General features: G+C 39.6%; 1 protein-coding gene across 2 annotated transcripts in view; it reads right to left on the bottom strand.

The window, feature by feature from the left end:
- Nucleotides 1-3,940: 3,940 nt before the first annotated feature.
- The window catches only part of MSH3 (mutS homolog 3), a 194,903-nt gene continuing 172,148 nt past the window's right edge, over nt 3,941-26,695 (bottom strand). For both annotated transcript variants that reach the window (XM_069590046.1, XM_069590045.1), the window contains exons 21-24: nt 21,602-21,788; nt 16,877-17,006; nt 7,774-7,945; nt 3,941-4,659 (exon numbers count right to left, since the gene is read on the bottom strand). In XM_069590046.1, coding sequence (XP_069446147.1) covers nt 4,563-4,659; nt 7,774-7,945; nt 16,877-17,006; nt 21,602-21,788 — 586 coding nt within the window. In that variant the 3' untranslated portion in view covers nt 3,941-4,562. The remainder of the gene's footprint in view (nt 4,660-7,773; nt 7,946-16,876; nt 17,007-21,601; nt 21,789-26,695) is intronic.

Below are 26,695 nucleotides of genomic sequence, written 5' to 3'. Positions count from 1 at the left end.
TTTCTGCCATAAGGGTGGTGTCATCTGCATATCTGGGGTTATTGATATTTCTCCCGGCAATCTTGATTCCAGCTTATGCTTCTTCCAGCCCAGCGTTTCTCATGATGTACTCTGCATATAAGTTAAATAAGCAGGGTGACAATATACAGCCTTGACGCACTCCTTTTCCTATTTGGAACCAGTGTGTTGTTCCATGTCCAGTTCTAACTGTTGCTTCCTCACCTGCATACAGGTTTCTCAAAAGGCAGGTCAGGTGGTCTGGTATTCCCATCTCTTGAAGAATTTTCCACAGTTTATTGTGATCCACACAGTCAAAGGCTTTGGCATAGTCAATAAAGCAGAAATAGATGTTTTTCTGGAACTCTCTTGCTTTTTCCATGATCCAGCAGATGTTGGCAATTTGATCTCTGGTTCCTCTGCCTTTTCGAAAACCAGCTTGAACATCTGGAAGTTCACGGTTCACATATTGCTGAAGCCTGGCTTGGAGAATTTTGAGCATGACTTTACTAGCGTGTGAGATGAGTGCAATTGTGTGGTAGTTTGAGCATTCTTTTCCATTGCCTTTCTTTGGGATTGGAATGAAAACTGACCTTTTCCAGTCCTCTGGCCACTGCTGAGTTTCCAAATTTACTGGCATATTGAGTGCAGCACTTTCACAGCATGATCTTTCAGGATTTGAAATAGCTCAACTGGAATTCCATCACCTCCACTAGCTTTGTTCATAGTGATGGTTTCTAAGGCCCACTTGACTTCATATTCCAGGTTGTCTGGCTCTAGGTGAGTGATCACACCATCGTGATTATCTGGGTCGGGAAGATCTTTTTTGTACAGTTCTGTGTATTCTTGCCATGTCTTCTTAATATCTTCTGCTTCTGTTCAGTCCATACCATTTCTGTCCTTTATCAAGCCCATCTTTGCATGAAATGTTCCCTTGGTATCTCTAATTTTCTTGAAGAGATCTCTAGTCTTTCCCATTCTGTTGTTTCCTCTATTTCTTTGCATTGATCGCCCCGAGGAAGGCTTTCTTATCTCTCCTTGTTATTCTTTGGAACTCTGCATTCAGATGCTTATATCTTTCCTTTTCTCCTTTGCTTTTGGCTTCTCTTTTTTTTTCACAGCTATTTGTAAGGCCTCCCCAGACAGCCATTTTGCTTTTTTTGCATTTCTTTTCCATGGGGATGGTCTTGATCCTTGTCTCCCGTACAATGTCACAAATCTATGAGACTAGTGGTTCACAAACCAGACTGCACTTTAGACTGGGGAAAACTTAAAAAAACAGAAATCCTGTACCTTGCCACATAAAAATCTGCATATGAATGCTCACAGCAAAATTCTTCATGATAGCCGAAAAATGGAAACAGTCTAAATGCATATCTGCTGATGAACTGATAACAAAATGTGATATATACATATAACCGAATAGATTCTAGTATTAAAGATGAAGTACTGCTACATACTACAACATGAACCTTGAAAACAGTAAGCCAAGTGAAAGAAGCCATATACCAAGGACCACATAGTGTACAACTGCATTCATATGAAATGTCCAAAATAGCAAACTGATAGAGACAGAAAGTAGATTAGTGACTATCTAGGAGTAGGGATTTGGGGGAGGAATGGAGAGTAACTGCTAATGAGAACGGATTGTTTGGGGTGATAAAAGTGTCTTAAAACTGACCATAATCATCAGAGAAATGCAAATAAAACACAATGAGGTATCAGCTCACACCTGTTAGGATGATAACAAGCAGTAACAAGTGTTGATGAAAGTGCAGAGAAAAGGGAACCCTGAAAATGAAAAAGTTGGCTTTTCAGAAAACTAAGATCATGGCATCTGGTCCCATCACTTCTTTGCAAATAGATGGAGAAATAGTGGCTGACTTTATTTTTCTGGGCTCCAAAATCACTGTGGATGGTGATTGCAGCCATGAAATTAAAAGATGCTTATTCCTTGGAAGGAAAGTTATGACCAACCTAGATAGCATATCAGAAAGCAGAGACATTACTTTGTCAACAAAGGTCCGTCTTATCAAGGCTATGGTTTTTCCAGTAGTCATGTATGGATGTGAGAGTTGGACTATAAAGAAAGCTGAGCGCCAAAGAATTGATGCTTCTGAACTGTGGTGTTGGAGAAGACTCTTGAGAGTCCTTTGGACTGCAAGGAGATCCAACCAGTCCATTCTAAAGGAGATCAATCCTGGATGTTCATTGGAAGGACTGATGTTGAAGCTGAAACTCCAATACTTAGGCCACCTGATGTGAAGAGCTGACTCATTTGAAAAGACCCTGATGCTGGGAAAGATTGAGGGCAGGAGGAGAAGGGGACGACAGAGGATGAGATCGTTGGATGGCATCACTGACTCAATGGACAAGGGTTGGGTAGACTCTGGGAGTTGGTGATGGACAGGGAGGCCTGGCGTGCTGTGGTTCATGGGGTTGCAAAGAGTTGGACACGACTGAGCGACTGAACTGAACTGTACCCTGTTGGTGGGACTGTAACTAGTTCAGCCATTATGGACAACAGTATTGAGGGTGCTTAAGAAATAAAAACTAGAACTACCGTAGGATCCTGCAGTCCCACTTCCAGATATATAATTAAAGGAAATCAGCTCAGGATCTCAAATACATTATATCTAATGTTAGAACTGCAGCCCTCCTTAAGTTTGATACGTGGAGTATGTACCCAATCAATCATCTTTACTGCCAACCTCCACAACACATGCACAACCATCATAACTAGGACTCTGACACAACTTTCCCTTCAACACCTCAGTGCCCTGGCCGGGAAGGAGTCTCACTTAGAAAGGGTGTTTGGCACGGCTGGTCTTCTTTCAAACTTGGAGGCAGGCCTGACCTCCCGCAAAGTGGCTAGCTGATATCCTGCTTTATGTCAGGGAATCTACTTTGCAACATTCTGCATTGTCACTTGCCAGACTCTGGGGACTGTCACTGCCTGGACACACTACTCCTGAAACTCTTACCTGCTTGAATGTTGACACTGACCTGGGCAAGCAAGCCAGAGATGGCCCGGAATGTCCACCTGGACATGAACAGTGACTGCTGGTCCCTGCAGCTCTCCGGCCATGGGCGTGGCATTCCTGAATTCATCTCCTTTTCTGCTGACCTGCCTTTAAAGCACTACCTCTGTTAACATAAAACATTGACAGTCTTACTGAGTATTGAAACACTGTTTAAAAAGTGCTATTTTTAAAAGTTAAAGAGTAAATCCCAACTAACTCTATTTTGAGATATTTTTGAGAACTTCATTATATGTTAATGAAACATATAATGCAAGGATGGAGGAATCAAACCACATCATATTCTAACTCCATAAAGGGCTAGAGTGTAAGTGACTCAAAAGTGTAATGGTGGTCTAGCAGCTAAGACTCCCTGCTCCCAGCGCAAGGGTCTGGGTTTGAACTAGTTAGGGAATTCGATCCCACATGCCAATACTAAGACTTGGCACAAATAAATAAATATATATTTTTTAAAGTGTAGCAACCAACCACTTGCTTGGTTGCTCCAATCAACTTGGAGAGACTCAACTGACTGTCTCCAGGGCTCACTGTTACGGCCACTGTTACAAAATAACCTAAAGAAGAAATTAGAAATATGACCATCAAATGTGTGGAAGGCATTTCACTGAGTAAGAATGAAAACTGGGTGGGAAGTAGGATAGAGAACCTTTGTGCAAGAAAGAAAAAGCATATGAGAAGCCAGGTTTCAAGTGCTATAGAAAGCTCAGGGACACAGATGATCATGTGTTACCCTAACCTTGCAGGGAGGGAGTGCGTTTATGAATCAACAAAGCTCTAAGGCATTTGCTGTATCAGACAGTAGAAAGGTCCAAAGTGAGAAAGCTCAGTTCTGTGCACACGGGAAAAACAGCAACCTTGGTTCCATAACTAAACCCCAAATTCAACAGGAAAAAGATCATAAATTATGCCAAGTACTCATCAATGTTTATTACTGAAATGAATGACAAATAATTTCATCCAACAATCTCCAAATTGCTTAAAACTATGACAATATTTAACTTCTCAAATTTCATGACCTTGTTCTTTCTGTGCTCTAGTTTCTAAACAGCCTGACAATTCTATTTCTTTTCAAAAATTCTTATGCTCACAGTGAATAAACTGGTGGTACCATAAAATTATTTCAGTTCGAATAAAAGGTGTATTCCTGCCAGACATTTCACCCAGCTGCAAATTATCTGAACTGAAACAAATAAAATCATGCATTACTTTTTATATCAGCCTCTAAAACTTCATGAACTATACTGCCTACTTCAGATTTTACTTAGAAGCTTTTTATTTTCTTTGAATTGTACCGTCCATGAGATTTTCTGATGACATGATAGGAATCTTAATATTCAAAAGTGTTTATAAATCAGGATAGCAGGAACCTACACAAAAGGCCTCCCTGTTTCTGATAGCAATATGCCACGGTCAGGCTTTATGCTCACATCACACAAAGATGGGCTGTTACTGGAGAGTTGTTTTCACACAGTTGGTATTTTTAATTCTCTATTTTTTGGTTCCAGAACGTAGCCTTTATTTTCATCACAAAGAGACGTCTGTAATTTCTTCTTCTGTCCACTTTTGCAAGTCTTTTGCATCATTAACCGTCCATAGCTTCGCAAAACTCTTTAGCTTTTTCCTGGACAGAAAATAAAATACCATATCTTTTATAAATGGAATTGTTAGGGGCCAGTTCATCCCATCAAAACTATAAAAAGTCTGTGGTATTAGAATAGCAGGCAGGCTGTATGGTTAGGAGGCTATGGCAGGGAGCATCAGCCTTTTGGTGAAAGAAGTTCTCAGGGCGGCTGCTTTAATCAAGAGACCAAGGTTGCTGATCATCTCCAGGGAGGGGATGGCACAGCTTCCTCCTCTTCTAACTCAGCTAGAGGCTGTGTGTGTTCACAGGATGAGAAGTGAAATTGACTTAATAAAATAATGCAGGCTATTGGAAAAGTAAAATGCTAACATAACACAGACCTACTTTTCTTTCTGCAAAAACGCAATCCAGTTAAACATTAACATCTTATGAAAAACCTGAATGAACTTTTTGACCAAGCCAATATTCAGAGTCTGAAGACGGAAAGGATGAGTTCCAATCACGGCTCAGCCATCAACCAGCTGGGTGACCCTGGTCCCGGTCGGTTTCCTTCCCTCACTTGGCCTCGTTTTTCCCAACTACAACATAGGATGAGAGCAGTACCTATTTCACAAGGTTATCCTAAGGGTTAAGTGAATTAATGTATGTAAAGCAGTAAGAATAGTACCTGGCTACAGTGTCTAGGCTGCTGCTAAGGACTGACTACCTAAACTTGCTGGTACCCATAGCAAGCACTCAATAAATATTAGCTTTTAACAAACTCACAAGGATGCACCAGATTCAGTTTGGGTTCTGTGACCAATGAAACCAATGTGATAACCACTTTTAGTGAAAAGGAAAAACAACAAATACAGTGTGTCCTGATAAATCAAAAGATATCATGCCAATGTAGCCTCTTTCTACAATTCTCTGTCTTATTAAGCTAACTTTCTAGATTTTAAAATATTACATACTAATTGGAAGAGCTAAAATATTTTTTCCCTTCTTATTTTTAAATTAATTTATTTTAATTGGAGATTAATTACTTTACAATATTGTGACAGTGTCTGCTATATATCAATATGAATCGGCCACAGTCTCTCCCCACCCTATCCCTCTGGGTTGTCCCAGAGCCCTGGCTTTGGGTACTCTGCTTCATGCACTGAATTTGCACTTTGTCCTCTATTTTACATATGGTAATGTACACGTTTCACTGGTGTTCTCTCAGACGAGCTCACCCTTGCCTTCTCCCACTGAGTCCAAAAGTCCTTTACATCTGTGTCTCCTTTGCTGCCCTGCATGTAGGATCCTCGGTGCCATCTTTCTAAATTCCATATATATGCATTAATATACAGTAGTTGTCTTTCGGAAGAGTTAACATACTTATAACTAACCTGTGAATTTTACTGCTCTTCCTTTATAGCCTACAAGAACTTTCATATCTTACTGCCATCTTGCACCTTTTGTAGTAAAGTTTAATTCCAGTTTCTTTATGAGAAAAGAAAAATAAGAAGACAACAAGAGAGGATTTAAAGTTGTCTGTGGACTTTGAGCAGAACTAAGGGCTAAGCTTACTTTTAAAATCTCATAGATGATCACTTTTCCCTCTAGAAAAATTTTATGTGAATCTACTTTGTAACAAGTAACTAGAAGTAGCCTGTCACTGACTGGATCATTTGTTTCTAATCTGGTATTGTGGAAAGGATCCAGAAGAGAATGCCACTGGAGGAAACGACAAAGTGCTGCAGTATTCCAGCACTTTGGACCTGGCCCACCGCCGGTTACCATGGCAAGGTTAGGAGTGCGAGGCAGAAACACAGAGGAAGAAAGAAGAGGAGCAGAAGCTGTTACAGGACTGTCGGTATACAAGCTGGTGACTGTCTCTTTAACTAAAATATCAGGTGTTCATAGTTCAATATTTAAATTGGTAATAATTCCCAGAATTAAAAAATATTCCTACAGCATAATGGCCGGCCAGGATGGTCTACCTGACTTACAGCCTATTCGCTCCAGATCACATGGTCATGGACCAGAGCAGTAATGCCCTGCCCAGGTCAATTAGACTCTTCAGGCAGAGCAGGGTGGGGTAGGAGGTGGGTGAGGAGTTCATGCTGTTTTAAAATATAATCTTATATTTGGGAAACAAAAGGCTGCAATTTATTATTTATTAATAGTATATTTTCTTAGGAATATCTTCCTTCCAAAGTATGTTTCAGGTTTGTTATGACAGTCAGTTTATATACTGACTACATACTCGCTGGATGTCCAGGGTAAAAGTGCATTCACATAAAGCATTCTAGGTGGTGGAGAAGTTTGTTTAGAATAAAAAATCTGTCACAAACAAATCCACAAAGTGACATGTACAGATACTGACTCTAATCACCTAGCTCTGTGATACTGATTTTACCAAAAAGTTCATTCAGGCATTTCTGTAAGATGTTATGTAAAAAACCTAAAGTACTTGGTTGAAAGTGAAAGTGAAAGTGAAGTCACTCAGTCGTGTCCGACTCTTGGCAACCCGTGGACATGCTAAATTGCTTCAGTTATGTCCAACTCTGTGCAGCCCTATGGACTGTAGCACACTAAGCTCCTCCGTCCATGGGATTCTCCAGGCAAGAATACTGGAGTGGGTTGCCATTTCCTTCTCCAGGGGATCTTCCTGGCCCAGGGATCGAACCCAGGTCTCACACATTGCAGGCAGACGCTTTAACCTCTGCACCACCAGGGAAGCCCCAGTACTATTATTTTCATTCACATTCTGACAGAATTCTTCATTTTTGAATGCAACTGCTGCATATCTGAATGAGCATAAAAGAGTATAAAAGAAATACTCTAAATATTATTTATATATCAAGGTTTCCATTAGTAATATTCTTCATAAATGAATATTTTAAGCAACCAATGTGTTGGTATACATTAAGGAGTTAATTCTTTAGAAAAATGATTGGAAAACCAACTTAGCAACTTAACAGATAAAGATCTGACTAGAGAGGCCTAAATGGATTCACATGGGCTTTGGGAAAAACCATTTTCATTTTATCATAATTGAATGTTTCAGAATATCTGAAGAGGTGCTTGAAGGAAGATCTGATGTTCATTTACAGGACAATCCTCTTCCTGGGACAACTTGGAAGAGTTCATTATAAATCAAAAATGCAGCACAATCATTCTGACCTTTTCATATTTACTAATCCTTCCAGCTCTTTGGACTTGCTAGCTGCTTTCTTTAAAATTTCTCCAGGAACATCTGCTAGTTTAGCCACATTGAGTCCGTAACTCCTTGCTGCAATTCCTCTGGTTATTTGATAAAGAAATATGACAGAATCAGGGACCTGGTCTTCTTCACCTAAGAGAATAAAGTTAAAAGAAAGAGAAAGATAAAGAAAACCACACTTGAAAATTGAAAGAAATTAAAGACAAAATAGAAATCTGTATAACTTTATTCGATTAGAATTTGTAATCTGAAAAAGAAATTCATTGTTCCTAATCTCTTGTTACCTTCTTTTATCAATATTACATATCTAGAAAAAGGGTAAATACCATTTTGAAAATGCTTTTGCATTTAGGATCTATCTTTTAGCTCAGTTAAAATGCTTTTTAACAATTATTCATTGTAAGTTTAGAAATATTTAGTTGTATGCTGCTTGCTGAAAATTTTCAAATGAATTTCTATACGCAAAAAAGTGATTCTGATACACGGTACAATGTAATTTCTCCTTTAAAAACAGTTTTGTTTTTTTTTTAAGTGTTTTCCAGTGAAAGAGTGTATTCACCAGTCTTGTATGTAACATACTCTGTAAAGTAACACATATAAAGGATGTTTCCAAGAGTGCAAGAAACAAAGCCACAAAACCAGATAAGGAAATAGTACATGTTGCATAGTTTAGGTAACAAGACTGAGAAATTCTGGCTTATTAAATATCTTAGTTAAAAAAGAGTTATACATATTAAAGTTGATACTGTTCACATGTGGGCATGCTAAATTGCTTCAGTTATGTCCAACTCTGTGCAGCCCTATGGACTGTAGCCCACCAGGCTCCTCTGTCCATGGGATTCTCCAGGCAAGAATACTGGAGTGGGCTGCCATGCCTTCCTCCAGGGATCGAACCCCGGGTCTCTTGCATTGGCAAGCAGGTTCTTTACCACTAGTGCCACCTGGAAAGCCCGTGGATGCTGTCTGGTACCACCCAAATCCCATTCAGACTGCTATAGCTATTAGAGCAACCCTCAGCTGTGTGCTCTCTTTGGGAACTTCCGCAGCTGGAGAAAGCTGTTTCACCCAAGGTCACCTCCCATCTTGGGGAGCCTGCATCCAGTCGACTAGCTGCTACAGGGGCTGAGAGGCAGCTTCGCAGGTGGCCACCAAAGCTCCCCTGCCTCCTGGAGTCCATGTCCTTGTGTCATTCTCCCTCTGTGACTGTGAGCTGAACCAAGGGACTTGCTTCTAATGAATAGAATACAACAAAAGTTATGGCATGTCACTTTTGAGAATTAGACTGCAGGAGACTGTGGCCTGTCTCGGGCGCTCTCACTTTCTTCCCTGTTTGCTCTAAAGGGAGCCAGCAGCCATATTGCGGGCTGCCCTGTGGAGAGGTCCACATGGAAAGAAACCGATGCCTCTGGTCAACAAGTTAGTGGGGTCTGGAGGCCAGCCAACAGCTGTGTGAGTGACCTTGGAAGGGACATTCTGAGGCATGCCAGCAGCATGTGAGGGGGCTGGGAAGTGGGTCATCCCAGTCAGGCCCTGAAGTGATGCTACTCGGCCAATATTTGGATGAAGCCTGTGAGAGACTGTGAGGTGTTCAGCTTGGGTTCATGACCCACAGGAATTATGAGATAATAAACAGTTGCTGGGCTAAGCTGCTATGTTTTAGGGGGAAATGTGTTATGGAACAATAGATAATAAAAGGCATAAAAGTCTGGCTCTCTCACCTCAAGCTGAGGTGACTCTGAAGGACCAACCCCTGACTGGGCTCTCTGCAGGGTTGGCTGAAGTCTTACAAGTGTAACGCAGCTTAGGACTGCCCAGTCCTGCTTGGGTATTGATGGTGAAAGCATTCCTCAATAAAACTCTGACACTCAAATTTCAGAATCTGTTTCCTAGGGTACCAGTCTACCACCTAATACATATGCTTGAAGCTAAAACTTTTAAAGAATTGGGATATCATGAAGTACAGTGTTCACTGGAAGGACTGATGTTGAAGCTGAAACTCCAATACTTTGGTCACCTGATGCGAAGAGCTGACTCACTGGAAAAAACCCTGATGCTGGGAAAGATTGAGAGCAGGAGGAGAAGGGGATGACAGAGGATGAGATGGTTGGATGGCATCACCGACTCAATGGGCATGAGTTTGAGTAAACTCCAGGAGTTGGTGATGGACAGGGAGGCTTGGCGTGCTGCGGTCCATGGGGTTACAGAGAGTCGGACACAACTGAGCAACTGAACTGAACTGAAGTACAGTAATACAAAGACAACCCTACGAAGATATTCAGAACAAAATGTGCTACTTTGGCATGCAGACTCTCGAGTTGAAGACAGTGAAGGTCCAAAAGGCTCAGGAAGACCTTTCTATCTCCCCGTTCAACGGCCTAAAAAAAATTTAGATGGGCAGAGGGGTGCTGGCTCAGAGACAGACTATTACCAGAGAGAACTTTTATCAGAATGACCTATGCATATGGCAAGACAAACAATCTAATTAACAAATATCTGTTTTTCCCATTTTCCCATCAATTACCCTCCTCCTCTTTGAAGCTCCTTCTCCTATCCCATTCCTTAGCTCAGTACAGTAGAGAAGCCTCAACTGCCTCACTGGCTCTCATATTTTTCTGGGGCTCCTGTAGGTACATAATTAAATTTGCTTTTCTCCAGTTAATCTGCCTTATGTTAATTTGGTTATCAGATCAGCCAAAGAAGCAAGAACAAATTCTTCCTCCCCAACAGCTGCATACAGTTTAATCTTCGATAAATCTAAAGCAATTCAGGATTATGCAGCTTTTATTACAAACTTCAACATAATTGCACTCTACTGCAAAAAATGGCCAAGATGACCAGATTCACAGTGACTTCTGAGACCCTGGTACACTTATTATATCAGGAGTTTTTCTCATAACATTATTTCATTTGATAAATATGTAAGCTTTATTCTTTTATCAGCTAAAAGCTAAAAAGCCCAAAGACTGAACACAACAGAGAAAAAAGGATAATGGAAATTTCTTTAATCTCCTCTAAGAATTCAGCAACAGACAAATAATACCTTTTTAAGGGTGGGTGCTAGAGGTGGGAGGTGAAAAGAAAGCTGACACTCTCAGAATACATAGACTAAAACTCACATTGCAAAGCACTAAGAATATCCTTTACCTCCAAAGAAAACTAAAGGAACACAAAGAACAGGTGACGAAGTGGGTGGGAAAAGACTAGGGAGGAAGCATGTAGAAACCAGTGCCTGCTAACCTGGATAGTTTTTTGTTACCCTTCAATTGCTCACAAGACCCAAAGCAAAGTGAACAGCAGTGGGGTATCAAAAAGGTGAACTCTCTTCATTTTTAGGACAAACACAGACTTTATCACTTCAACTAGGCTAGTCCTAACTGATGTTTTCACCTCCAGCCTCACCTCTATAATCCAGACCTGACAATGACCTTTCTAAAAATGAGATTAATTCATCTGTCAGTCCATCTGTCCATTCATTATCCATCCATTCATCCAGCCATTCATCTATCCATCCTTTACTGAAAGCCTGCTGCTAAATTCCATAAACTCCCCTCATTTAAACATTGCTTTGCTGACAGCTTTTTTCTTTTTTTGCTTTATATACATATACTATGTATAATATATAGTATATATAATATAGCTAGCTAAAGATGCTTCTTAAATGTAGCTATAAAATATAGCTAAATTATATCTGTTGCCCCAAAGACTCATTAACACATCTCAGGACAAACAACTGCTGAATTTGTCATCATATGTAGTCTCTACTTTAGTAATGATCATGGTAGTTCTTGGTGGCACTAGTGGTAAAGAACCTGCCTGCTAATGCAAGAGATATAAGAGATGTAGGTTTGACCCCTGATGGGAAGATCCCCTGGAGAAGGAAATGGCAACCCACTCCAGTGTTCTTGCCTGGAGAATCCCATGGACAGAGGAGCCTGGTGGGCTACAGTCCTTGGGGTCACAAGGAGTCAGACACAACTGAAGCGACTTTAGCACACAGCATGGTAGTTCTTAGAGCAGCATCAAGGTAAATAATGTGACCACTCTTCCATAATCACCTGAAGGAGCTGTATTATAGTTAGGTTCTACCTTAAGACTATCTTTCACCACTCTTCCATGGGAAGGAGAGGGAAGAAGTGGGAGGAGGAACAGAGAAAGAGAGGACAGGGAGTGCATATGTGCGCGTCTGTGTGTAAGATGGGAATGTGGACGCAGAAAGAGCCAGGTCGAGAGCAGATGGGAAAAACAACTCACGTCTCTACAGCCTCAAATAAAAGCTCATGGGGAGGACTCTCCTTATAAGCTATGACCATTTCTTGTGTGTGTGTGTGTGTGTGTGTGTGTGTGTGTGTGTGTGTGTGTTAGTTGCTCAGTCATGTCCGACTCTTTGTGACCCCATGGACTGTAGCCCACCAGGCTCCTCTGTCTGTGGAATTCTCCAGGCAAGAATACTCCTTCTCCAATGATCATTTCTTAAATGGATATTATTGAAAAGCTTATCTGACACTGCTTAGAGTCAGTGAAAGCAATCACTCAAGTTTCTCCTTGTTACAGGGAAACTTAGCACAACTGTCTTAAAGCAAAACTTCTCTAGGCAGTTATTAAACAGATGTGTGCTGATCAAGTAGTTTCTGAAATCACTTTCAGGAGAGATTCCTAAAAGTTATTAGACACGGATGACATTAGGTGACTTGTCCAAGATCTTATGGACTGAAAGACACTAAAACGCAGGTTTGTCGCTGCTGGTCCACTGATTTATCTACCACCCCAAGGGAAAGAGATAAACAGAGAGTCTTGAAAGGCACCCAAAAGGCCTTTGGGGAATTTACTGATGACCAATAATCTCTAATTTAGACAGAAGAGGGATTACGTCAGAGGCAAAGGATGAAGCCTAGATACAGCCAGGGGTAATACTGGATGTGAGCAGGCAATGGAGCAATGCTTCAACTTTCTGAGAGAAAATGATTCTCAACCTAAAATTCTAGCCCTAGCTAAATTATAAATCCAGTGTGAAGGTATAATGGAGACATTTTCACTCATGCAGAGTCTTAAAATTTTTATCTCCTTTAATTAATATTATTAGCAGCTTCTCCAAAATCTATTACACTTCTAAGAAAACCCTGATTTATAAAGGGATTCATTCCCTGAGAAATCCTGGACTGGATGAAGCACAAGCTGTAATCAATATTGTTGGAAGAAATATCAATAACCTCAGACATGCAGGTGATCCAAACTTACGGCAGAAAATGAAGAACTAAAGAGCGTCTTGATGAAAGTGAAAGAGGAGAGTGAAAAAGTTGGTTTAAAACTCAACATTCAGAAAACTAAGATCACGGCATCTGGTCCCATCACTTATAATAAGGCAGACCTTATTTTGGGGGGGCTCCAAAATCACTGCAGATGGTGACTGCAGCCATAAAATTTAAAGACGCCTGCTCCTTGGAAGAAAAGTTATGACCAATCTAGACAGCATATTAAAAAGCAGAGACATTAACAGAAAAGGTCCATTTAGTCAAAGCTGTGGTTTTTCCGGTGGTCATGTATGGATGTGAGAGTTGGACTATGAGGAAAACTGAGCGCCAAAGAATTGATGCTTTTGAACCGTGGTATTGGAGAAGATTCTTGAGAGTCCCTTGGACTGCAAAGAGATCCAACCAGTCCATCCTAAAGGAAATCAGTCCTGAATATTCACTGGAAGGACTGATGGTAAAGCTGAAACTCCAATACTTTGGCCACCTGATACAAACAGCTGACTCAATGGAAAAGATCTTAATGCTGGGAAAGACTGAAGGCGGGAGGAGAAGGGGATGCCAGAGGATGAGATGGTTGGATGGCATCACCTAATCGATAGACATGAGTTTGAGTAAACTCTGGGAGTTGATGATGGACAGGGAGGCCTGGTGTGCTGCAGTCCAAGGGATCGCATAGCTGAGCAACTGAACTGAACTGAACTAACTCCCTGACCATTTAACCCAGGGGATAATGTCCTTATGTCTACTTCCAAATGTTGATTCCAATTAGTCTAGACTGTTCAAAGTTATCCTTGCCATTCTCACTTCTAGAAAGTGGTTTAAGAATGAGCATGTGCACTGATTCACTTTGCTGTACAACAAAAACTAACACAACACTGTAAAAGCAACTACTGTTGTTGTTGTTTAGTCACTAAGTCCTTGTGTCCAACTCTTTTGTGACCCCATGGACTGTAGCCCACCAGGCTCCTCTGTCCATGGACAGAGAATTTCCCATGTCCATGGGATTTCTCCAGGCAAGAATACTGGAGTAGGTTGCCATTTCCTCCCTGTAGGAGATCTTCCAGACCCAGGGATGGAACCCGCATCGCCTGCATTTCCCGCATTGCAGGCGGATTCTTTATCACTGAGCCACCATATTCCAATAAAAATTAATTAAAAAAAAGAAAAGAATGAGCATGTGAATCAATTCTGAAAATAAGACAGGACACTGATGAGATCCTAGTAGGCATCTAAGAAAAGTTCTCCTGCTCCTAAGAAAGACTCACAGGAAATGCTGGTCCTTTTTCTTTCTTCGGACATTATCAGTGCTGGATGTGATGCCCAAAAGAACTGCAGCCATCTTGCTACTAGTGTGATGATGAAATTAGCAGAGCAGGAAGACAAAGCCTGGAGAACCGCAAAGAAGAGAAGCTGAAGCCCACCCTTCCTGAGGCTCCCGAAATACAAGATTGTATTTATCCTCATTGTCTGAGCCAGAGTGAGTCCAAGCATTCTGTTACTTGCAAGCAAACGAACAAAAGACAGGTTAAGAAACGTCCCAGAATGACACCAAGGCAGGTCTTGGGACAACAGCTGAGGTCTAGGGAGAAACCAGTACAGATGAGCGGGAGGACATAGGGCTCCAGGAGGAATGACCCCAGTAAGGAAAACTGGAATCAATAGGTGCAATCATGTGAAAACTCTCTAGAGAGGCGGTTTACAGTTACTGGAGGATAGATTCAACAAGAGACTCAAAACAATGAAATGAAAGAATAAAAACAATTAATCATGACCTTGGAGAAAAAAGGTATAAAAGAAAGAAAACGTACTTGTGCCTCATATGTGCCTCATGAGTAAGTAATAACTAACGGCAGTAACAGTGAAAGCAATGAATGTGAATAAAATAGGAAAAATGTGAAAGTATTACACTAGGAGGAAAGGGGAAGGGAGGACTGAAGACCTTCATTTAGCACAAGCAGTCAGTAATATTGTCAGGTTGGTGAACCAAGAGATAGGAAAATAAGCACAGTATTTAGACCCAGGGAAGAAATGGATGGATGAAAGAGCCGAAAACATTTGCCTTGGGACTGGAGGGAAGAGGGGCTGCGGAGGAAAAAAATGGAAGAGGGGACCACTGCTGTTAGCACAAGTCTTTAGCTTCATTTAGTTTTTCTAAAATTCTGTTCATGAATAAAAATTTAAATCAATAAAATAAAAAGTCAAAACACTTAAGATATAAGAGTCTGGGTTAGCAGTTCACATCAAATGCTTACCACTGACCCTCCCCTGCTGGTGAAATCTGTTTTGTTTATCCCATGCAGTTTTAGCTTATGAGCTCCTCCTGTCACTTTGGATGCAGATGAATAGATGTGAAACTGTCTCCATGAGAGAATTTATGGTGTGTTTTTCAAGATCGCATGGTGGTGAAAGGCAAGGATTGCCTAACTATATTTATCTCAGGTCCACTGCTGTTTCATTTGGGCCAGTTGCCTGATTTCTTTTTCAGGTCCATCCTTACTTATTACTTTTCCAAAATAAAATCTGGACTATGAAGTATCTTGGATAATGGATTTTCCATTGTAGCACACCAACTGTGTAAACCATCACTGGCCCACAGGCTGGTGGCTTAAAAAAATTACTACTGAGCATGGGGAAAAATGCTAAAATCTACTACATTACTAACAGCGCTTGAATTTTTTTACTGGCTAATGATGTTCTTTTTTCATGAAATGTTTCATTTCTGTGACATGAGTAGTTAAGTGGAAGGCTAAGGAAAAAATACTGTAACTCTCACATAGCAGTTCTAACAGAGATGAAAAGAACCTGCAGGAAGAGGGCATGGATTCTAGGTTCAACTCAGCTCCTACACAGGTGCCTGACATGGGGGACCCAATTTACCTGAGATTCACTTTCCTTGTCAAATTAAGATAAAACATATGTCCAGTACAGAATATCAGAGACATCACTTTGCCAACAAAGGTCCACACAGTCATAGCTATGGTTTTTCCAGTAGTTATGCACGGATGTGAGAGTTGGACTATAAAGAAGACTGAGTACCGAAGAACTGATGCTTTTGAACTGTGGTGCTGCAGAAGACTCTTGAGAGTCCCTTGGACTGCAAGGAGATCAAACTAGTCAATCCTAAAGGAAACCAACCCTGAATATTCACTGGAAGGACTGATGCTGAAGCTGAAGCTCCAATACTTTGGCCACATGGTGCAAAGAGCCCACTCACTGGAAAAGACCCTGATGCTGGGAAAGACTGAGGACAAGAAGAGAAGGGGGCAAAAGAGGGTGAGATGGTTGGATGGCATCACTGACTCAATGGACACAAGTTTGAACAAACTCCAGGAGATGGTGAAGGACAGGGAAGCCTTGTGTGCTGCAGTTCATGGGGTCATAAAGAGTCAGACACAACTGAGCAACTGAACAGCAAGTATAGAATATTGCTCTTAGTAAGTAATTCATGTTAAATCATATTTTGGGAAATATATTGAGTATTTTTCAAAGATTACTACTATACTTGACTGTTAAGGCATCTTTCCTAAGATGGACCTAGGAGTAAAATCTAAATGTTCCCCCTTCACCCCACCTTCTTCTTGAAGAAAAATGAGATAAAGAGGGCTAGAGAAGGACTCAAAGATGGCGAGGAGAAATGCAAACTCTGTTTGACCCTAAGCTTAGAGAAAATGATGTTGGACAAATGTCAATTACAATGGACATTCACAGTTTTTATTATTAATAAGCAGTAAGTTCATGCTCCTATGAACTTTGGGTTATTCATCACAAAACCGAACAGAATGATAGTTGTACTTACTGCAAGAACAATTCATACCTGCATCCTGTTTGCTTTCATCCTCGTTGACCAAAAACCCCATGTGATAATTCCCCACCTGCTGTGAGTAACTTTTTTCCAGTTCACAAACTGGTGGATAATGGGTAACAAACAGGGTTAAGGATTCCACCTAAAGCAGTGAGACATAATGAAAGTTATTTTATTTTTATTTTTTTTATTTTTTTTTGTTTCTTTTTCTTTTTTTTTTTTAAATTTTAAAATCTTTAATTCTTACATGCGTTCCCAAACATGACCCCCCCTCCCGCCTCCCTTCCCACAACATCTCTCTGGGTCATCCCCATGCACCAGCCCCAAGCATGCTGCACCCTACGTCAGACATGGACTGGCGATTCAGTTCTTACATGATAGTATACATGTTAAAATTCCCATTCTCCCAAATCATCCCACCCTCTCCCTCTCCCTCTGAGTCCAAAAGTTTGTTATACACATCTGTGTCTTTATTCCTGTCTTGCATACAGGGTCGTCATTGCCATCTTCCTAAATTCCATATATATGTGTTAGTATACTGTATTGGTGTTTTTCTTTCTGGCTTACTTCACTCTGTATAGTTGGCTCCAGTTTCATTAGATGCAAAAATCCTCAACAAAATTCTAGCAATCAGAATCCAACAACACATTAAAAAGATCATACACCACGACCAAGTGGGCTTTATCCCAGGGATGCAAGGATTCTTCAATATCCGCAAATCAATCAATGTAATTCACCACATTAACAAATTGAAAAATAAAAACCATATGATTATCTCAATAGATGCAGAGAAGGCCTTTGACAAAATTCAACATCCATTTATGATAAAAACTCTACAGAAAGCAGGAATAGAAGGAACATACCTCAACATAATAAAAGCTATATATGACAAACCCACAGCAAACATTATCCTCAATGGTGAAAAATTGAAAGCATTTCCCCTAAAGTCAGGAACACGACAAGGGTGTCCACTTTCACCGCTACTATTCAACATAGTTCTTGAAGTTTTGGCCACAGCAATCAGAGCAGAAAAAGAAATATTTTATTTTTAAATTTAAAATTTTCTCCAAATTTATTTTGAAAAATTTTAAACCTTCATAAAAGCTGCAACGAAAGTACAATGGACATTCATATATTCTTTATTTAGACAACCACTTGTTACTATTTCGCTGTATTTCCCCTTTCTTCCTTCCTCCCTCCTCTATACACACTCACACGAACACACATAGTTTTTTTCCTGAACCATTTAAGAACTGCAGACATCATAAAACTTTATCCTTAAATACCTAAGATTCTATCTTCTGAGAACAAAAACATTCTCCTCCATAACCAAAATAAAGTTATTATGCTCAAGAAATTCAACATTGATATATCACTATTTGGGCTTCCCTGGTGGCTCAAAGGGTAAAGAATCTGCCGGTAATGTAGGAGACCCAGGTTCAATCCCTGTGTTGGAAAGATCCCCTGGAGAAGGGTATAGCAACCCACTCCAGTATTCTTGCCTGAAGAATTCCATGGACAGAGGAGCCTGGTGGGCGACAGTCCATGGGGTCGCAAACGATCAGACACAACTAAAGCGACTAACACTTTCACTATCACTGGTTACTAATTATGTAGTCTGTGAATTTCTCTTACTGTCCCAATAATGTTCTTTAGAAATTTCTTTTTTAAAAAAAATATATTTATTTATTTGGCTGTGCTGGGTCTTAGTTGCAGCATGTGGAATATAGCTCCCGAACCATGGACTGAACCCAGGCTCCCTGTATTGGAAGTCTCAGCCACTGGATCACCAGGGAAGTCCCTAGAAACCTCTTTATATTAAAAAAAAAAAAATCAAGATTCATGTAGTACACCTGGTCATGTCTATTTAGTCCCCATTAATCTAGAAGAATTCTCCAGACTTCTCTTTTTTGACTTTTATGTTCTTTAAAATTTTTGAAGTATCCAAGATAGTTGTTTTGCATAATCTCTCTCAGTTTAGAGTCACCTGATTGTTTTCTCCTGATTAAATTCAGATCAAAATTTAATGCCAGGAATATTACATATACATGTAGATGACATAATCTTTCCAATGTATCACATCAAGAGGCATATGGTGTCAATCTGATCTATTACTGGAGGGTGCTAAATTTGCTTATTTGGTTTAAGTGCATGCCCATTCTTCAAGGTACTGACACCTTTCTTCTTCTTAATTAATAAATAACTTGTGGGGTTACACTTTGAAACTGTGTGACTATCATTTTCTCCAACAATCTTACCATCTATTGATCATTACTGCCGGAATCGGTCATTATTGTCATAGTTGATAAATGTCAACTTAAAAAACAGCACTCTCTGTTTAGTAGCTGGCATTTTGTAATGTAGAGCTTTCCCTTCTTCCCATCCTACCCCCACCATTTAAAAATTTACTTTTGTGTTATTACTATCAGTACGGACTTGTGAGTTACTTAATTAGCCTTGTTTCAAAGCACACATTCTATGTGTTCTAGAAATCCTTGTCTTAGGGGAAGTTAACATCAAATCTTGGTCTAAAAATTAGCAGAAAAGGGTAATCGAATTAAAGAACTCCAGTTTTGATTCGTCTGCCATCGCCTTATTAAAAGTCAGAACATATGTCTTCTGTCTAAAAACAAGTACAAATAAACTTATTAAGGCAGGGTTTCTTTGACAAGTTGCTCTTAAAATCTGCCCTAAAGCATCTTAGGACCAGCTGGCTCCCTGGAGCCCCTTCCCTTAGCTGACAGGCATTTCTAGCTGGAAGATCTAAGGGTTTGGCCTCATCAAGGCCACACTCAGCTTAATGCAGCAACACAGAGCCTCCCCAATTCCTCCTCTCTTCCCTATTCTAGCGATCAACAGACATCATGAAAAATAAAGATTTTCATCCATAAAAGGTTAGGAATTCTTGTTCCTGAAGAATCTTCTTCAGTGACTTTCCTTTAAGATAAATTTTACCTAAAACTAACACTTTCTTCACCAACATTTATAATATCCAAAAACTGCTACTGAAGCAATGAAAACAGAAGTGACAAATTCAATTCTGTCATAATTTGTTCCTGAAGGTGCTTAAATAACTCTCTGGAATTTTGACAAACTGCTTCTGGCAGACAGACTCCAACGTGGCCCCAGCGATCTCCACTTCTCGTTGTTCAAGCTCTGGAGGACCTTCTTCCCACACTGAAGAGCGCTGGCCCTGTGTACTCAGCAACGTGATGGCAAAGTCAAATGCTCTGTTGCTTCTACCCCGGCCTCCTGGAATGCCTCCCTCTGGGGGAAGCCAGACGGCCCTCTGTAAGGATGCTCGAGCAGCCCACGAGAGGCCCACGGGGTAAGGAACCGAGGGCCCTGGCCAATCGCCTCACCAACTCGCCAGCCATGTGACGGAGCCAGACTGTGAGAGGACCCTCCAGCCCTGGCTGACAACTCGACTGCAACCGCAGCAGAGGCCCTGAGCCAAAGCCACCCAGCCAAGCTGCTCCCAACTTCCTCACCTCCAGACACTCTGAGAGATCATGAATGATTATTGTTGTTTTCAGCCACTAAGTTTAGGGGTAATGCGTTATGTGGTCATAGTAACTGACAGACTTCTACAGAGTAGATACAATTAAATTCAAAGTTGACAAATTCAGCCCTGTCATAATTTGCTCCTGAAGGCTCAAAAAAAAAAGGAGTATCTTAAATAATTTTTTATTAAATGAAAAATTCTTTAAATTCTATAGTGTGTTACAATTTTCAAAAGTATCACACACATGATTTCATATAACCCCATAACATCCCTTTTTCCTCCCACCCGTATAATGGCTCTCCCCCTTCCCTCTCCCACTGGTAACCAACAGCTTGTTCTCTGTATCTGCAAGTCTGCTTCTCTTTTATTATATTCACTAGTGTGCTGTGTTTTTTGACTCTACATAAAGTGATATCCTACGGTATTTGTCCTTCTCTGACCTATTTCACTTAGCATAACGCCCATCTACGATGCTTAAAATGGCAAAATTTCATTCTTTTTTTACAGCTAAGTAGTATTCTTAAGTGAATGTTTAAAAAATCCGTTTGGGAGGCAGATATAGGACTTTATTGAATCCATGATATATAGTTTCTATAATGATTAAAGAAAAGTTCCTGAGCTATACCTTTTTGCAAATACAGAATTTCTTTTTTTTAAGAAAATATTTTCTTAAAATATATCATCATTAACTATGTAATGGGGAGAGTTTGATGAAAGTGACAGGGATGGAAAGTTTGCCACAAGTAAAATTGTACATTGAGATGCTTAGGAACAAATTCTGAAAAGAAAAATGACACACACACTGGACTAAAACAGAGACTCAAGAAGATTAGTTCAAAGGCCTTCTATGGAGATCTTTTAGGATATCGCTGAAAAAAAGGATTTCACAAGGCAAAAATGGCACTGTCTTTTATCTGGTTCTTTTCTCAAGGATTGTGTTGAAGGTAGACGGTCTTTGATCTTAATTTAGTTTGCCAAGGATAGTAAGATACAGTTTCTAGGCGGAAATATTGCCGAGGAGGCCTTTCTCCTACTGACCAGGTTTATTCCACTTCAGCTAAAGAAAGGAACACACATCAAAGAACTCAAACATTATTTAGGGCCAATCTACCTGGGTTCCATGTATAGCATCTGAATGATCAATTGCAGGAATAGGATCAACTATAACAAAGATAGTGTTGATTATTTAGAAACTGAGGTCAGGGTACAAAAAAGGTATGCATGATACTTACATCTCTAATGAAATGTTCAAGTGTAGCATAAGCAATGGCAATTCCATCATGGGTGCTCGTCCCCCTTCCCAATTCATCCAAGATAACCAACGACTGTGGTGTTGCTTTTCTTATTATTTCTGCTGTGTCAGTCAGTTCTTCCATAAATGTACTCTGTCCTTTATATATGTTATCTGCAGCCCCCATCCTATAAACAAAATGACAATATCTTGATTTTCCTTCATTATTAGGATCCCATACATTATTTTCTGAACAATCATTATAAAAGAGTTCCACGAGTCTACGTACTTTGAGCCAATAACAGCTGAAATTACATTAAACAAACAAACAAAAAAAAATGTTGTATGTAAACCGTGTCTAACATCAAATGGCAGTTTATAGAAACATTCTGGAGAGAATCCAATGTATTGGACAGAGCTCTTGAAAAGCAGGGGAACCTGACTAGGCCATTTTCTGACTAGTCATTTCAAACCGAAGTTGTGGTATTTAACTTTGGTATTGCAAAACAATACTTGTCTGTGTTGCTGTGTTTAAAACCCATGAGTAATAGTATACTGTACAATCAAAGGCTTTTTTCAGTGTTTCCTTAAGATTCCATACTGATATTACAAATTAAAGGACCACATTGAATAAGATAAAACTATCTTTTATTCAAACTAAAAGTATTTAAGTTTAACAGCCTCAGACACCTAATACACGTTTCTAAAGCGGACTTCATGGAATAGAAGTGCATAAGAGATGTCAAGAAACAGGTTCAAAAGATTTAAGAGTTCGTTCTTATAAGACTTCTTAGAGCCTTTAACATTCTACTATACATTACGCATTTCTTACAGCATATCTAGTACATAGCATTTCAAACTCATTTAACCACGGACCCTTGAAACTTCCCCTGGAGTTTCAAGGTCTACAGTAATGGTCTGACAATAATGGTCTACAGAACACATTTTGGAAAATGTACAAAAGAAACTGGGGTGCGGGGGTGAAATTAGGTATATGCACTCCAGGCAACTCAGTCAGCAGCAAAACCTAGAATCAACTCTGACACACTAGCCAGCTTTGTAAATGCTGTAACTATTAATACTTATTTTCTCAGCAAAATACCTTCATCAATTTAGCTTTTCTACAACAGTTCACATGTGACCCACAGCAGGATAATATATCTCTTATTTCTGGAGGAACTCATGGTGAAACCGAGGCTTCATCAATCTGTGATTGGAGCCCTGCAGTGGGCAGGAGACAGAATGTAATTCCCCCCATGTGAGACTGGTGGAGCCTGAGGAGAACTGCTCTAGTGGCATTTAGAAACTATAATGAATTACATCTCTGATGGAAGGAATGATGCTAAAGCTGAAGCTCCAGTACTTTGGCTACCTCATGCAAAGAGTTGACTCATTGGAAAAGACTCTGATGCTGGGAGGGATGGGGGCAGGAGGAGAAGGGGATGACCGAGGATGAGATGGCTGGATGGCATCACGGACTCAATGGACGTGAGTCTGAGTGAACTCCGTGAGATGGTGATGGACAGCGAGGCCTGGTGTGCTGCGATTCATGGGGTCGAAAAGAGTCGGACACAACTGAGCGACTGAACTGAACTGAACTGATGGAAGTGATATGGGTTTACTCAAAATGCTGCTGATTTTACCCATTTTCAAATCAGTAACCACAAAACATAATTTCTGAAATGTTGCTAACTTAGGAGCATTCTGGTTACTTTATTAAAGTTCAAATTCCGTTATTTACCTCAATTTCAAAGTTCACTTTACCAATACATTCCCTACCATAAAGCAAGAATATTAAACTTTCCTATCTCTGCAACCACAGTGAATTCTTCAGAATATTAATGTTTGATCCTCACTTAATGATACTTTATTTTATTCCTGACTGTGAACTGATGAAACAAACGTATCTTTGGCTGACAATGAAATAGCTCTGATAAGGGCAAATGACTGGGAGGGGGTGGTCTTTGATTCAAGAATTAGAATAACAAGCAAGCATGGGATAATATTTTAATGCAATGGTTTACATATAAAGCACTTCTTAGAAATATTACAATAACAGAACAGTTTCATTGGAACTGCAGGAACTGTAGAATGCTCTTGGGAAAGATATTATAAGGTGAGATTTCAAATCAGGAGGGAAGAGTGAATGATCAATCAATCAATCAAAAAAAAAAAAGATGGTAGCTAATTGGTTGCTTCAGGAAAAAAAATATCAACACAGATATGTCCTTACTCAAATCATATTCCAAAATAAATCTATACAAATTTAAGAGTTGAATGTAAAACCAGAAACCATAAACATACCAAGCAGCCTAGATGAAATATAATCTCTAGACAGATAGGTGGGTGGCTTTATATATTGACCTGTGTGTGTGTGCTCAGTCATGTCCGACTCTTCGCAACCCCATGAACGGTAGCCTTCCAGGCCTCTCTGTCCATGGAACTTTCCAGGCAAAAATACTGGAGCAGCTTGCCACTTCCTATTCCAAAGGATCTTCCTGACCCAGGGATCGAACGTGCGTCTCTTGCATCCTGCATTGGCAGGTGGATTCTTTACCAATAGTGCCACCTGGGAAGCCTACATGGCATCAAAACGTGTGAAATAAAACCCCACGGTACCAGCATGTCTCACAGTATTACAGGGTTTCTGTCCTTTAGGAGGCTGGGCCAGGTTTGGATGGATCTCGGATGTATTTTTATTAAACAATGGTCTCGACTCTACTATAACACCAGTGGTTTTCAAATATCTTTTTACCTGTTAAATCCTTTGTTCACATAAAATCTTATAAAGAAACTCACTCTGCAGATGAGATAAAAGGAACACTGATGTGGCCAAGAACCCAGCCAGCATTATGAGGCTCACTTTCCCACCTAGAGGGGGCTCTGTGGGAGAATTAACACCCTGTAGAACATTCTGAAGGCCACTGCATTATTAGCAGCCAACACATCTTTCATAACTCCATTTTTCCACAGCATCTGATGATAAAGTAGCAACGCTACTCAGCAGACAATGAAGAAATGCTGGCAATTAAACAGTCACTGGGGTCATTAGGGAAGTATGTGTTTGTCACTGTGGCAACTGTTTATTGATAAAAATATTTTCTGTTAACTTCTCCTAAGAAATTTAAGAGATTCCTCTTCTTAAGAAATTAATTTTTCCCATAAACTTCAGCAATATAATAACTTTATACGATTCTGATGGACAAAGAATTTTATCACTAAACACATTTTCCTTTTAGTCTTGGTTACTAGGAAACAATTGAATAACATCTTAAAATAATAGCAAACAGCAACTGTGACTTTATCTAATGTTTCTATGCTAATTTCTCCTTGATCTTTGAATACCATTATACTTTCTTATTATCCTGCTCTCTTGTATATATCCCAGTAAACTGCCTAAAATAAGTTTTTAAAACAAGGCAGGGTTTAGCATCCTTAACAAAAAGTCTCTAATTTTCTATCACTCCAACAAGCGTTTACAAGACATCCTATGGGACAATGATTCTGAATTTTTTCAAATGTTAAAATATATTAGAGATTTAAGCAATTTTAGAACATATGTCATTGTTATCATTCTGCCTGTATTTGTATTCATATGCAGCGAAAATGAAAAATGCACTCTTTAGGTTTCATCTCAGAGTTTGCTCTGAGTAGACAGGTTACAGATATGTGATTAAGGAAAAAAAATCACTCTGATATTTTTAGGAGTGGAGGCTCACTAATCTTTCTAATCCCCTACCCACTCCTCGTCTATAACCCTTATATAGGTCAACAAAGCTTAATAAAGCATTAATGGAGAAAAGAAATTACTACTTTTTTGAATCAGTTTCTAAAGCCAAGAACACTTTCATGAAAATTTGAACAAGGGTTTGTTTTTATGAAGTCTTGATATTTTGAAATAACATTCTAGACATTTCTAAATTACAGCAAATGGGTGGGCCTCTGTCCATTCAAAACACAATCTCTGGGCCTTATGAAAGGAAAATGCTAGCATGAGAGAAATACTACAATTAACAGGGGGAAAAAAGATTCTTTATATTGAAAGAAAGTAACTGGAGCTTAAATATCAAAATTGCTAAATAGAGGCAAAGATTATTTGTATGCATCAGGATTTTTTGACATGCTTTAAGTGCTTTTAAAATAACATAAGTATATATTATTTTACATACATACATATATATATATATATATATATGTGTGTATATATATATGGCTTTCCAGGTAGCTCAGTGGTAAAGAATTCACCTGCCAATGCAGCAGACTCAGGTTCAATCCCTGGGTTGGGAAGATTCGCTGGAGAGGGAAACAACAACTCACTCCTTGCCCAAGAAATCTTGTGGACAGAGGCACCTGATGGGCTACAGTCCGTGGGGTCACAAAGAGTTGGACACGACCTAGCAACTAAATAACAACAGCATGCACGCGCGCACACACACACACAACTAAAATTTACCATTTTAACTTTTTAGGTGTATAATCCAGTTTAAGCACATTCACAGTGCTATACAGTCATCACTACTATCCATCAGCAGAACTTTTTCATGATCTCAAAATAACTCTTTAAAAACTAACTTCCCAATCTCCCCTTCCCTCAGCTCTTGTCTCTACAATTTACCTCTTCTAGTTTCTCAGATAAGTGAAATCACACTCTATGTGCACTCTGTTTTGTACAGAAGGGCTTTTATATTAGCTCATTTTGCCTTCTTTTTGAAACTGAAGATGTTCTACTCACTTCAGTTTGCTAAAAACTTTGCACAATTCTGTATAGTATTGGTATCTTCGCTTGGGTTTTTTTCTTGCATATTATATAAACTTTACAAAAGGAAAATAATCTCCTGAATAGCAAAATACTCTAATTTTTAAGAAGGATGGTCTAAGGGAAAAAAGTTAAAGTCTAAGAAGAGAAAAGGCTGAAAATGATTACCAAATATTGAAAACTGTATATACACCATGGCATTTAAAAGGTATAAAGAAATGTGAAGTAGATTTGTATCACATTTAAGTAAACATAAACTAACCCAGCAATGGAATGAAATCACAAATAATTTACCACTATACATGTGCACTTTTTAAAAGCCTGGAAGGTCATATACCT

The sequence above is a fragment of the Ovis canadensis genome, chromosome 5 (assembly GCF_042477335.2).
Source record: "Ovis canadensis isolate MfBH-ARS-UI-01 breed Bighorn chromosome 5, ARS-UI_OviCan_v2, whole genome shotgun sequence".
Classification (NCBI taxonomy): Eukaryota; Metazoa; Chordata; class Mammalia; order Artiodactyla; family Bovidae; genus Ovis; species Ovis canadensis.
Note: the sequence above shows the minus strand (reverse complement) of the source record. Positions and strands in the feature narration are given on the sequence as shown.